Source organism: Lutra lutra, chromosome 13, assembly GCF_902655055.1.
Source record: "Lutra lutra chromosome 13, mLutLut1.2, whole genome shotgun sequence".
Classification (NCBI taxonomy): Eukaryota; Metazoa; Chordata; class Mammalia; order Carnivora; family Mustelidae; genus Lutra; species Lutra lutra.
This window is the reverse complement of record NC_062290.1, coordinates 88782771-88796563: the sequence shown is the minus strand read 5'-3', so window position 1 is coordinate 88796563 and position 13793 is coordinate 88782771. Positions and strand designations below refer to the sequence as shown.

The 13793-nt window shown below is 53.0% G+C and overlaps 1 protein-coding gene across 3 annotated transcripts in view; it reads left to right on the top strand.

The window, feature by feature from the left end:
• Nucleotides 1–13793, top strand: part of ZER1 (zyg-11 related cell cycle regulator) — a 30361-nt gene that overhangs the window by 14227 nt on the left and 2341 nt on the right. For 2 of the 3 annotated variants that reach the window (XM_047698656.1, XM_047698657.1), the window contains exons 3-15: nt 76–226; nt 433–869; nt 1176–1352; nt 2171–2285; nt 2451–2597; nt 2941–3114; nt 7101–7316; nt 8009–8050; nt 8212–8331; nt 9359–9474; nt 9788–9976; nt 11391–11488; nt 13099–13201. In XM_047698656.1, coding sequence (XP_047554612.1) covers nt 76–226; nt 433–869; nt 1176–1352; nt 2171–2285; nt 2451–2597; nt 2941–3114; nt 7101–7316; nt 8009–8050; nt 8212–8331; nt 9359–9474; nt 9788–9976; nt 11391–11488; nt 13099–13201 — 2085 coding nt within the window. The remainder of the gene's footprint in view (nt 1–75; nt 227–432; nt 870–1175; nt 1353–2170; nt 2286–2450; nt 2598–2940; nt 3115–7100; nt 7317–8008; nt 8051–8211; nt 8332–9358; nt 9475–9787; nt 9977–11390; nt 11489–13098; nt 13202–13793) is intronic. The other variant, XM_047698658.1, reaches the window with a different exon arrangement.

The window sequence follows — 13793 nt, the reverse complement described above, 5'->3', positions numbered from 1 at the left end:
GGCTAGTGCAGAGCCTTGAGGGAGGTCAAAGGCCCCTGAGCCCCTCCCGCTAGCGAGGCTTCCCTCCCCACCTAGGTACGTGGAGCTGGTCAATGCCGCCTGCAACTTTGAGCCGCATGAGAGCTTCTTCAGCCTTTTCTCGGACCCCCGCAGCACCCGCCTCACCCGGATCCACCTTCGCGAGGACCTGGTGCAGGACCAGGACCTGGAGGCCATCCGCAAGCAGGTGAGACCTACGTCACCAGCCAGTGGGGACGGCCATGGGGAGGCCGGCCGGAGAGCATCAGTGACCCCTCCGGGACAAGAATACAGCACCCCGCACCTTGCACACACCCCTCCTGAAGCCCACCTGTGGTCTGGGCTCGGGCCTGGGGGTCGCCAGAGGTGGGGGTTGGTGGGCTGTGGTGGTGACGGAGCTGTCCCTGCTCCCAGGACCTGGTGGAGCTGTACCTGACCAACTGCGAGAAGCTGTCCGCCAAGAGTCTGCAGACGCTAAGGAGCTTTAGCCACACCCTGGTGTCCTTGAGCCTCTTCGGCTGTGCCAACATTTTCTATGAGGAGGAGAACCCAGGGGGCTGTGAAGACGAGTGCCTCGTCAACCCCACCTGCCAGGTGCTGGTCAAGGACTTTACGTTCGAGGGCTTTAGCCGCCTCCGCTTCCTCAACTTGGGTCGCATGATCGACGGGGTCCCTGTGGAGTCGCTGCTGCGGCCACTCAGCTCCCTGGCTGCCCTGGACCTCTCGGGCATCCAGACAAGCGACGCGGCCTTCCTAACCCAGTGGAAAGATAGCCTGGTGTCCCTTGTGCTCTACAACATGGACCTGTCAGACGACCACATCCGGGTCATCGTCCAGCTGCACAAGCTGCGGTGAGCTGCTGGCCCAGAGCTCATTAGGGGCGGGTGGGGGTCGCCAGTCCCGGAGGTCTGTAAGCCCCTAGCCGGGCACAGATGGGTTTGGAAGAGACAGTCCCCTTCCTTAAGCCCAGTGTTTTGGCTGCATCTGGGCTGTTCAGGGCCTTGGGGTGCCAGCAGGCTCTTCCCCAGAATGCTCTGGAGCAGCTGTGGGAAGGAGGGGCTCTCCCCTCCCTGCCATGGGCTGAAGGAGCGGGGCTCTCTGAGGCAGCCCCAGCCCATGTCCAGCTCCTGACCTGTGGCCCCCACTCCAATCTCCAGACACCTGGACATCTCCCGAGACCGCCTCTCCAGCTACTACAAGTTCAAGCTGACTCGCAAGGTGCTGAGCCTCTTTGTGCAAAAGCTGGGGAACCTGATGTCCCTGGACATCTCTGGCCACATGATCCTGGAAAACTGCAGCATCTCCAAGATGGACGAGGAAGCGGGGCAGACTAGGTGGGGACCCACCCATGGTGGTTGCCAGCAGGGTGTCATTCAACAAGCATTGACCAAGCCAGGGCCTGTGCTGGGTGCCAGAGATAAAGAACCGAACCAGGCCCTGCCCTGTTGAGTCTGTTCGAGCTAGTGGGGACAAAGGAGTCCTTATCAGGACAGTGGTAGGGGAGGCGCAGGACTGTGGGACTGCCCTGAGGATCAAGAAGAAGGAGGAATGGCATCCAGGTTATCCTGAAAGCTCCTGAGTTTGCCAGAGGAAAGGTGTTCCAGCCGAGGGAACAGCATACAGCAAAGGCTGGAAGGTGTAAGCTTGAGGGGTGAGCAGAGAATTAGGACCCTCAGCCTGGCTAGCGACGGTGGTGGTGGTAGGATGGCCAGCAGCGTCTCCCTTGCTTTAGGTATCCCAGAACATAGGTTGCTTCCTGGCCTGGTTGGTTGAGAGACCGAGATCAGATTCAAACCGATCCAACTGTAATTGACTATGGGCCCTAGCCCCAGCTGTGCATTCACGGGGCTAGGTTGATGGGCATGTCCCTTGATGATCGTTAGGACTTTACACAAGGGTGACAAGTCCTCACTAGAAGGGCACATAGTATTTTCCAAAGATGGGTGCAACAGTAACTCCCATCCCCCATGTTATACAGTGTGACCTTGCCACCTCTCCGTCAGGAGGTGGTGGTCTGTGTCCCAAAAGATGCGGCAGGAAGGCCTAGAAGAGGGCCCCAAGTAAATGCCTAGCCACCCCCAGGGAGAACCCCTCCTGAACCCAGGACAGCCCCAGTCCACAGGCCACTGACCCCAGCACCCTCTGTTCCCAGCATTGAGCCTTCCAAGAGCAGCATCATGCCTTTCCGGGCCCTGAAGAGGCCACTGCAGTTCCTCGGGCTCTTTGAGACCTCCCTGTGCCGCCTCACACACATTCCTGCCTACAAAGTGAGAGAGGGAGTTGGGGAGGGGAGGAATAGGGGGCCCTGGGACAAGGGAAGGGGGTCGGCTGGGGGCCCCACGGTGTCTGCCCTGGGAGTAGAGATGACCCTGGGGTCTGGGGATCCCACCACTTGGCCTCTTCCGGGTGCCTCTGAGCATGTTCCGTTCCAGGTAAGTGGTGACAAAAATGAGGAGCAGGTGCTGAATGCCATAGAGGCCTACACGGAGCACAGGCCTGAGATCACCTCGAGGGCCATCAACCTGCTTTTTGACATCGCACGCATCGAGCGCTGCAACCAGCTGCTTCGGGCCTTGAAGGTCAGCCTCAACCCCGGGGGGCCTCAGCCTCCTGCCCATCCCCAGCTGGCAGGCGCTGGACTTGGTTGAGGCGTGTCCCTCCTCTCCACCTCCTCCTCACCCCCAGGCCCCCAGCACCATTACCCCCGAGTCCCAGGCCTAGCTTGTCCCAGCACTGACCTTACCACAGACCTGTGGCCCCGTCTAGCTTCTGCCCCCCACCTGCACTTCTGCTCTCGGGGAACAGGATCGGGGTAAGCTGAGCCCCAGAGCAACTGTCCCAGCCCCCTGGCAGAGCCCTAGGCCTGGCCTGGCACGGCTTGAACAGGACTGGCCAACCCAGGCCCACCCTGTCTTCCCACAGCTGGTCATCACAGCCCTCAAGTGCCACAAGTATGACAAGAACATCCAGGTCACGGGCAGCGCTGCGCTCTTCTACCTGACCAATTCTGAGTACCGCTCCGAGCAGAGCGTCAAGCTGCGCCGGCAGGTCATCCAGGTGGTGCTGAATGGCATGGAATCCTACCAGGAGGTGACGGTGAGCCCCCTACCCGTGCCAGCCCTGCATGCTCAGGCCCAGCCCCTCCTCTCCCTGCGCACCCTGTGTGCCAGCCTCACTGTCCTGGGCCCTCGGGGGGCCAAGCCTGTTTGTACCCTTTTTCGCCTGGCTCTGAACTGCAGCCCCCCTCCACCCCTGCTGCAGTCACCTCCCCCCTTACCCGTGGCATCCCTCCCAGACTCTAGGACCTGGCATTCGGGACCCTGTAACCTGGCCCCACTTGACTAGTCCTTCCCCCATGGCCACTCCCCCCCCGCCCAGGGACCCTGTTTTCCTGTCTCTGGGCCTCTGCTCATGTGGACTCCTCGGCCCTTCTGCCCAGTAACACTCTGCCGGCAGGGGATTGTTTTCCAATAGCTGCTTTTATTGTAAAGTCACAAAAATTTTGACCTTAGAAAAACTGTAATTACAGACAGAAAGAAAAAAAAAACACTCGTAATCCCTCCACACAGAGAGCCACTGTTGGTGTTGGACACCTGTTGTTTTGGATTTCGCCTGTGCATGTTTATTTAGTAGATGGGTTCATTCCGCACTTACTGTTTGCATGATGTGGATTTTTATTACAACAGTGTCTTATGAATGTGAATATCTCTCAGATCAACAAACATTTCTATAACAGAACTTCTAAAATAATGTCTCTTTTCCAATTACAAAAGTAAGACATCTAATGCTTAGAAAACAAACAGATTCAAGCACCATTGACCCTTGAACCACATGGGTTTCAACTCAGATGCAAAATTCTTCTCTAAAGATTTTATATGTGTATGTATTTATTTATTTAGGAACCCAATGCAGGGCTTGATCCCATGTCTCTGTGATCATGACTTGAGCTGAAATCAAGAGTCAGATGCTCAGCGGACTGAGCCAACCAGGTGCTCCTTTTAAAAAAACAAAAAAGTTTTTTTTTTTTTTGAAAGAGAGAGAGCAAGTAGGAGTGGGGGAAGGGCAGAGGGAAAGAGTGAGAGAATCTTAGGCAGGCTCCACGCCCAGCACCGAACCCAGCACGGGGCTCGATCTCACGACCCTGAGATCATAACTTAAGCCAAAATCAAGAGTTGGACGTTTAACGGACTGAGCACACCCAGACGCCCCTGGATCAGATTTTATTTGACAAATACAGATTACACCGTCAGTGTATTTTCTCCTCCTAATGATTTCCTTACACTGTCTTTGCTCTAGCTTTATCGCAAGACTACGATATGTAACACATATCACGTGCAAAACGTGTTAGTTGACTTATAGACGTTATCAGGAAGGGTTCCTTCCAGTCAAAGGTAGGCTCTTCGTGGTGAAGTTCTGGGAGGAGTCAGAAGTTACAGGTGGCTTTTCAGCTGCTTGGTGGTAGGTGGGGAGGAGATTGGAGCCCCTAACCTTCAGGCTGTCTGATGGTCAACCGTGATACAGAAGTGTGTCAGGGCGCCTGAGTGGCTCACTCGGTTAAGCATCTGCTTTGGGCTCAGGTCATGATCCCAGGGTCCTGGGATCGAGGCCCACCTTGGGCTACCTGCTCAGCCCAAGTCTGCCTCTCCTCTCCCCCTGCCTGCTGTTCTCCCTGCTTATGGTTTTCTGCTCTTTCAAATAAATAAATAAAATCTTTTTTTAAAAAATCTTAAAAAAAAAAGAAAAGAAAGAGAAAATGTGTTAACTACAAAATGAATTGTCAGCCTAATGCTCAGTGTCCTTATCCAGGGCAAGCCACTGGGGCGCCAGCCGTGTGCTGGAGCTGGGACACAGTGGCCAGGCCCTTTCCCCACAGAGTAGCAGGCCAGGCTGCCCCACAGGCCCAGGTGGCAGTCATGGAGTTGGCCCCCCATGGTCAAACATTTAGGTGACTTTTTTCTTGTTTGCTATTTCAAAGAAGGCTTTCCTGACTCTACTCAATTGATAATCCTTAAAATACATGACTAAAATTGCCATTGCCGGTGCCATGAGTGGGTAGGTGTATTTTTAAAGCATTTGGGACATATTCTCGAATTATCCTCCAGAAAGGCTACGGTAGAGACACAGTCTCTGCAGGGGTGAGAAGGCCTTCTTTCCCCTGCCTGCCAAATCCAGACTTTAGAGCAACCTTTTTCTACCTTGAGATTGATTTTATCATCAGGTAAAAGGGGTGTGTGTTTTTGTTTGTTTTTTGGTTTGGTGTTTTTTGTTTTTTTTTTTTTTTTACAAAATTGCTAGTTGAAGACTCCCAAACAAATTCATAAACTCTATCAAAGAAATGGAAATTAAAATGGTGAGGTACCACATTTTATCTCAAGAGACCGAGGATCCCCAACATTGACAGAGGTCAGGGGAGATTACTTTTGCATACTTCTCCCTGCTGAGGTAGGAATTGTACCATCTTTTTGGAGGCCAACTGGCCGAATTTGCCAAAACTGTAAATGCATTGATCTTTGGGCCCATGTATTCCATGATTCAAATGTTTTTTAGAGGAAAAAGATCACATCTTTTCTTTTTAATTAAAAATAAGTTAGAGGAGGGGCGCCTGGGTGGCTCAGTCATTGAGCGCCTGCCTTCGGCTCAGGTCATGATCCCAGCGTCTGGGATTGAGCCCCAAATCGGGCTCCCTGCTCCGCAGGAAGCCTGTTTTTCCCTCTCCCATGCTCCCTGCTTCTGTTTTCTCTCTCGCCGTGTCTCTGTCAAAAAAATAAATAAAATTTTAAAAATAAGTAAATAAAAATAAATTAGAGGAAACCAGAACGTTTTAGCTATAGGGACCTGGAAAAGTAACATACCCCCACAATCGGATATTCTGGCAAATCTGCGCGTTCCTAATGTGGAAAGATGTCCACTGCATGTTGATAAGTGAAAGGTTTTAGAGCAGTGTGTATAATATCTTTTTTGCCTCACCTCTCCCCCAGATATGTATTTGTATTTGCATGTTAGAAAAATCTAGAAGGACATGCACCAAACTTTTAACAGTGATTACTTTTGGGGAATAAAGTGAGAGACTTTAACTTTTCTCTCAAATACTACTATTTGAACTTTTTACAGTAAGTATTGTCTCTTGTAATTTGAAATAAATTTTTTCTCAGATTAAAAAGTGTATGTGTATTTGAGGGGGAAAAAAGAGCTAACTAAGAGTGATACACCCTCTAAATTACATAATTACTGAAGTACAGTGATCTGCCAAAATCTGAGAAAGGATGGAAGGAAATTAAATTACAGGCAAATGCTCCAAGAATACTTTAAAAAAAAAAAAAAAAGCCCACAGACAACAAAAAAAGAAATTGAAGCTCTTGAGCAGCGTGAGGCCTTCCGCTCTGCCCATTGGGACTGTAGACCCTGCAGCCACTTCGGCAAACGGTCTGGTGTCACCTGGTCAAGTTGAAGACATGCATGCCGCGTGTGACCCAGAAGCCACTGTGCACGGACGCCAGGATGGAGGCATGAGACATCGTTTGAAGTTACCACACGCTGAAGCCCCCTCGGGTGTCCACCAATGGTGGGATGGGCCAATAAATTCAAGGACCGTGATACAGTGAACAAATGAATGCTTTTCAGCTGCTCATGACGACATAGTTGCTCTTACAAACCTGTGGTAAACAAGAGTAAGCAAGATGCTGGAGAACCTTCCGTGGGGACTCGCAAGGACGGTGGTTTTCTCTATGGGGAGAGGGACTGAGGGCCAGGAAGGGACCTGCGGGGCTTTCTGAGTGCTGCCAGTGTTCTATTTCCTGACCCAGGTGGGGGGTTCCATGGTTGCCAAAAAAGGTTTTTTTGCTTCATAAATGCTCGTAAAACCATAAATTTGTGTTTTATGCCCTCTTCTGTATGAAGATTATATTTAACTTTTTTTTTAATGTTAAAAAAAAAAAAAAAAAGCCTTGGAGTCTCCTCTTCCAGAAAGCCTTCCTGGACCACCACAGCTCCAGATGATCTCACGCCTCTAGGGTGCCCCTGGAGTCCAGCTCCTGAGTCCAACCAACCCTGACTGTGTTCCCCTTGTCTCCCATCCCACCCAGGTCCAGCGGAACTGCTGTCTGACCCTCTGTAACTTCAGCATCCCTGAGGAGCTGGAGTTCCAGTACCGCCGAGTTAACGAGCTCTTGCTCAGCATCCTCAACCCCACGAGGCAGGACGAGTCGATCCAGCGCATCGCCGTGCACCTGTGCAACGCCCTGGTCTGCCAAGTGGACAACGACCACAAGGAGGCCGTGGGCAAGATGGGCTTCGTTGTGGTGCGTGCCCTCGGGCTGCCCCTTCTCCAGAGCCCCCCGCCCCATGACGGATTTAGGCTAGACCAGAAGAAAAATCTTCTCATTGCTCCTGAATGGAGCTTACGTCCCCGTAGATTTGCTCCGCTCAGAACACTCTGGCATCCTCTCCCGGCTGCTGCAGCCGTGCATGTGGTCCCACTGTTCAAGCCCCTCCTGGCTCCTCAGACCAGGTCCCCTATTAGGTCTTTCTCACTGGGGTTAAATAAGTGTCTGAGGGACTATTTTTTTAATGTCGGCCTCCCCACTGGGTTGTGAGTTCTGCAGGGAAAGACACTATGCTTGTTCCTTCCATCATGACTTCCCCAGCAATTTCTAGAGTGGGGCCTGGCACAAGGTAGCAGGGAAGAGTGAGGAAGGAGCGTCTGGTCTCCTCCTCTTTCGCGCTGGATGGAGAGGCTGGAGCCCACAGAGGGGAGGGCCAGGCCCAGCGCTACACAGGGAGCCAGGCCCGAGCTGGACCAGCCCCCAGGCCTCCCGAGGCTAGGGACCACGTCTGTGGGTTGCAGGCCCCCCGGACCAGATAGGTACATTCGGTCTTGTCAGGATGCATTAGCCAGGAGTGGAAGGGCTGGCTCCCCTCTCTCCGTCTTGGTCTTGGGGGACACAGTACCTCTTGAGCCCTGCCCCCTGCAAGTTCTCTTCTCTGCCCACAGACCATGCTGAAGCTGATTCAGAAGAAGCTGCTGGACAAGATAGTAAGTTGAGCCTTCATGAAGCTCCTCCGCCCCTCCCCTCCCTCAAGAGGGGCTGGTTTGTCCCTGGAGGATACCCATGTTTTGTGAGGGGGCGCCCTCACGGGTGCCAGGAGCCTGCGGGCCCTCCAGGCCAGCTGTGCTGAGGCATCCTCTCCCTTCAGTGCGACCAGGTGATGGAGTTCTCCTGGAGCGCCCTGTGGAACATCACGGACGAGACTCCCGACAACTGCGAGATGTTCCTCAACTTCAATGGCATGAAGCTCTTTCTGGACTGCCTGAAGGTACTGCCCGTCTCCAGTGGTGGAGCCTCCTTGACCACTCACATGGCTACTCTTCTGCCCCAGGTGTCCCGCCCCCCAGATCCGTCAGCAGCTCCTCCCCCCGTGGTTCCCACAGAAGGGCAGTGGGGGCCAACTCACAGGCCCACCCCTGTCTCAGAGCCCTGCTCTGAGGGAAAGCCCAGTCCCATCCTTCTTCCCAGCGATTCTCCGGCTGCCCGCAGTCTGGCCGGGATTCCCTGGGATGTCAGCTGGATAGGATTCTGTCTAGTAAGATGTAGTCTTTTATTTTATTTTATTTTATTTTAAGATTTTATTTATTTATTTGACAGACAGAGATCACAAGTAGGCAGAGAGGCAGGCAGAGAGAGAGGAGGGGAAGCAGGCTCCCTGCTGAGCAGAGAGCCCCGATGTGGGGCTCCATCCCAGGACTCTGGGATCATGACCTGAGCTGAAGGCAGAGGCTTTAACCCACTAGCCACCCAGACGCCCCGAGGATGGTCTTTTAAAAGTCATCCTTGGGGCACCTGGCTGGCTGTCGGGAGAGCATTTATATGACTGACTCTTGATCTCAGGGTTGTGAGTTCAAGCTCCACGTTGGGCATAGAGCTTTCTTTAAACAAACAAATAAATAAATAAATAAAGGTAGCAATTATAAGAAATAGATAAAACTCATCCTTCATTTTCTTGCTGTAGTTTCTACGAAGTTTCCCTTCAATTCATATTTGAGCTTTTGGCAAATAGAACCGTGTTTATCCTCTTTGGAGTTTTATAGGTCAGATCTCCACTCAGCCTTTGATTTGGTAGCAAGGGGCCCCTACCCTTTTCAATCCCATATGGTACGTACCCCACACTGTACTCGGTGCAGGAGAAGGTGTGAGGACAGCATGTTGCTCCCCCTCTTTGTCTAGGTGCAATGGCCAGATACCCATAAAGTTTCTAGGTTAGCGGTACCAGACACTTACTAAAAACATACCAGCCACTAATTAAGTACTGATTGACATGGCCCCAATGGCTCTCATTTTGCCAGGAATTCCCAGAGAAGCAGGAACTGCATCGGAACATGCTAGGACTCTTGGGGAATGTGGCTGAGGTGAAGGAGCTACGGCCGCAGCTGATGACTTCCCAGTTCATCAGTGTCTTCAGGTTGGTATTTCTTCCCTTTCCCTTTTTGCCTTGGCTGCCAGGATGCTCAGGGCTGTAGTCTGTGTTCAGTTGCAGCAACCACTCTCTGCCTAGATCTCTGTTAGAAATGTCACCTTCCGTCTACAAGGGGTTTCCCTCAAGCCGCCATAAATGGTCCTCTTGTCGCTGTGTCTTCAGCAACCTCAGATCTTTAGAATAATCGCTGGGTACGGATAATAAGTCAGCAACACCTCTGGCATCCAGTTTGTAAGCTGGGGCCCAGCAGCTGGTGTCTGAAGAGGGACTTGGAGGGAGTTTTCTCTCCCCTTGGCAGCAACCTGCTGGAGAGCAAGGCTGACGGGATCGAAGTTTCGTACAACGCCTGCGGCGTCCTCTCCCACATCATGTTCGATGGGCCTGAGGCATGGGGCATTTGTGAGCCCCAGCGGGAGGAGGTAGAGGAGCGCATGTGGGCCGCCATCCAGAGCTGGGACATCAACTCTCGGAGAAACATCAATTACAGGTGCGGAGCGGCGCTGGGAGGGAGGGGTGCTTGAGAGGGGTCCGAGGGGGATGCTTGTTCCCAGCAAGGCCTTTCCTCTCATCCCCTGCGGGATGAGTCCCCGCACAGCACACACCTCACCCGGAAGGCTGGCTGTACCTTTCCTGCACATACACACCCGTGTGTACCCGAAGCCGTTTACAAGCATTTGAGACGGTTTATCTGTGGGAGGAGAAAAGAAGAGGAAAATACCAGTATGCACCAGGGAACCAAACAGAAACCATTCTTTTTTTTTTTTTTTTAAGATTTTATTTATTTATATGACAGAGACACAGTGAGAGAGGGAACACAGGCAGGGGGAGTAGGAGAGGGAGAAGCAGGCTTCCTGCCAAGCAGGGAACTGGACACTGAGCTCTATCCCAAGACCCTGGGATCATGACCTGAGCCGAAGGCAGGCGCTTAACGACTGAACCACCCAGGCGGGACTCCCACGAAAACCATTCTTGAGCTCACTCCGCCAAAGAACCTCTGCTCACAGTCTGGCGCCTCCCCTCCTAGGAGTTACCCTCTGCACCAACTTCATTCTTGGCAGTGCAGTGGGCGTCACGTCTTCCTGTCTTGTGGCTGGATTTGCAACCACAAGGTATAGGTCTCCCTCCTCATGTCGTGACTGGGTCACTTTCTGGGTGTGGATCGACCATCTTGTACTGATTGACCCTGACCTCGAAAACCCATACTGGGGGACGCCTGGGTGGCTCAGTCAGTTAGGCGTCTGCCTTTGGCTCAGGTCATGATCCCAGGGTCCTAGGATCAAGTCCCGCATTGGGCTCCTTGCTCAGCAGGGAGCCTGCTTCTCCCTCTCCCTGCCACTCCCCATGCTTGTGCACACTTTTTCTCCGACAAGTGAATAAAATCTTAAAAAAAAGAAAGGAAAAGAAATCCCATATTGGGAGGAGCAGGCTTGTGCTTGTGGCTTTGTCTGTGCTCTGGTGACTGCCATTCCCAAGGAGACATGAGGTGGAAACACTGGCCCAGGGGGTTTGCACGTACATTTTTCAGGCTCTGGGACCATGACTCCAGATGGCCTGTAGAAGGCCACTATAAGAAGTATGGTGTCATTTCTGTTTCTCAGGGTACTTCTCCCTGCCTCCCCAAGACCGGCTCTCTCCTCCTTGCCGAGGTCCCCTGTTTCTTCTCCACCTGATCTGTTTCCCTCCTGCCACCCTTGCATGGCCCTGCCCTTGACCTCTCTCCCGAGTGAGCTCCCTTCGTGGAGCCTGAAGGGCCTGATGCCTCCGCCTCCACCTCCGCTGCAGCCTACTAGCCTGCTCGTGGGCTGTGTGTAGGGCGCTCCAGGCAGGAGAGCTCTCCGGCAGGCAGGAGGCACTCCCCCAACCCCTGGCCGCAGAAGTGACCCTGACCTCTCTCTCTACAGGTCATTTGAGCCAATTCTTCGCCTCCTTCCCCAGGGCATCTCCCCTGTCAGCCAGCACTGGGCCACCTGGGCCCTGTACAACCTCGTGTCTGTCTACCGTGAGTATCCACTCGCCCTTTGTTCAGACACGGGGCTGTTCACTGGGCTTCAAGCACGCTTGCCCCCGGGGAGCTTGTAATTGGGGTGCAGAGTCTGTACCCGGGAACACAGCCCTCCACTTTCCAGCATCTGTGGGCCGCCCAGCATAATGGCTGGCCCTGCCTCATCACCAGAAACGAGTCTGGCAGGCCCGATGGGCCATCCAGAGTTCCCAGATAGCCTACTTAATGCTTCCAGCTTCCCCAGAAGTGAAGAGTCAAAAATCTCCGTGCCTTCTGTGGGATAGAGTAAGACCAAACAAAGAACTAAGTGCCATCAAGGAAACAGACTCCCACAGGAACGGGAGAGAACTTTAAAACAATTCTAACTTAATTCCTCAGAGAGTGGCCCATCTGCTGGGTGGCTTTGCGGGGAGGAGACCTTGATGACAGACGAGGTTTGACCCTCGATCTCTTTCTTACTGGTTATGTGACCTCATGCAGGTTATTTAACCTCTCTGGGCCTCAGTTTCCTCCCCTGTAGAATGGGGACAGCGATAATGCCTACCTCATAAGATTGATGTGAAAAGAGAACCAGCACGAAGTGCCCAGGCCAGTGCCTGGATCCTGTTAACTAGCTCAGTGCTGTTAACTAGCAGAGTGGATCGGAGTGCGGGCTCTGGGGGCAGACATCTGGCTTTGAGCCCCGGCTCTCCCACTTGCTGTGGCTGTGTTATTTGGGGCAGGTTTCTCAACCTATCTGTGCCTCAATTGTTTCTTCTTTAAAATGGGATAAAAATAGGATTGCTGTGAAGTAAGGCATGAAAAATGCTTGGAACAGTGCTTGGCCCATACCAGCTCTTGGATAAGGCTCAGCCTTTTTCATTACTACTTGAGGTTGGTCTTACTAAAGTGTAGCCCCTGACCTTGGAGAGGCAGTATAGCCCAGAGGGAAGAGCCCTGAGCTGGGACTCCCTCGGACAAACTTCCAGAGTGACTTTGGATGAATTGTTTCCTCCCTCTGAACCTTGGTTCTTTCATCTGTAAAACGCAGAGCATAAAGGTGACTCTGACTACACAGAGCTGCTTGGAGGGGGCGGGGGTAGGGGGTGGAGAGGCTCCACTCAAGTGCCCATGTTCTCCATGGAGCCTAAAGCCCTAGGATCCTAAGCGCTAGAATATTCTTTACTTGCCATGGACTGTGAACCACCCAATCATAGGAAGGAATGCTGTTTCCAGCCTGGCTGGCCACCAGCGTTAGCTGGTAGTTTACTGTTAAAAATACAAATAAATACAGGTTCCTGGGTCTGTTGACTCAGAATACCCAAGGGCTGGGCTTAGGAATCTTTATTTCTATAAAATCTCTGAGAAAAGAAGCCACTGGTTTGGGTGTTATTTCCCATGGGGTGAGCTGTGGAGAGAATCATGGCCGCGGCCCAAAGTAGCCTTCTCCAAGGACTCACCTCTTGCTCCCCGGGGCGGCTGGCTCCCGGGTGCAGCAGCGCCTGCCCCCGGGCCTGCGTCCCTACTCCCCCCACCCCTCAGGGAGGGTGGCCCTCACAACAAGGGTGGGTTCTGGGCCACAGGCTGCTGGAAGTCTGAGCTGATCTGCTGTCTGCCCCTCCCCACAGCCGACAAATACTGCCCCCTGCTGATCAAAGAAGGGGGGCTGCCCCTGCTGAGGGACATGATCAAGATGGCCACCGCCCGGCAGGAGACAAAGGAAATGGCCCGGTAAGAGATGGGCAGTGTTTCTGCTTGCAGCCTCGGTGTGGGGGAGCGGGGGGACGGTGTCAGGCCCCTCCCTGAGTGTCATTTTGGCCAAAGTGTGGCCAGAAACTAGATTGTCCAGCCTGCACAGAGCATCACTGCCCTCCTCTGTAAGCTTCATCTCTTACTCCCAACAAATTCCATCCTCTCCTCCCTGGCCCTTAGCAAGTCAGGTCAGAATTCATCATTTTTGGCCAAAGACCTTCCAACAAGAGAGGACACCACGTGGTAAAGAATATTTGAGAGAACTGGCCGGCGAGTGCAAATAGGTTTGCACAAATGAAGGTGTGAAGGCCATGCACATGGTAGAGCCGCCAGTCTCTTTGAATGTCTACCACAGTCCCTTTGAACATCTCTGTAAGACCTGAGATGCGTATCTGAGCCAGCCAGCCTGGGTGAAGCAGGTGTGAGTGACACTAAGAGGGAGCTGAGAAGTCACTCCGCCTATCCCACTCCTGTCCCACTCTGGGCACCCCTTATTTCCTAAGAGGCAGTAGGCTCCTCTTTAGCACATGGAGGCTGCAGTGAGTACCACCCCCTGCTCCCTACCAACCCA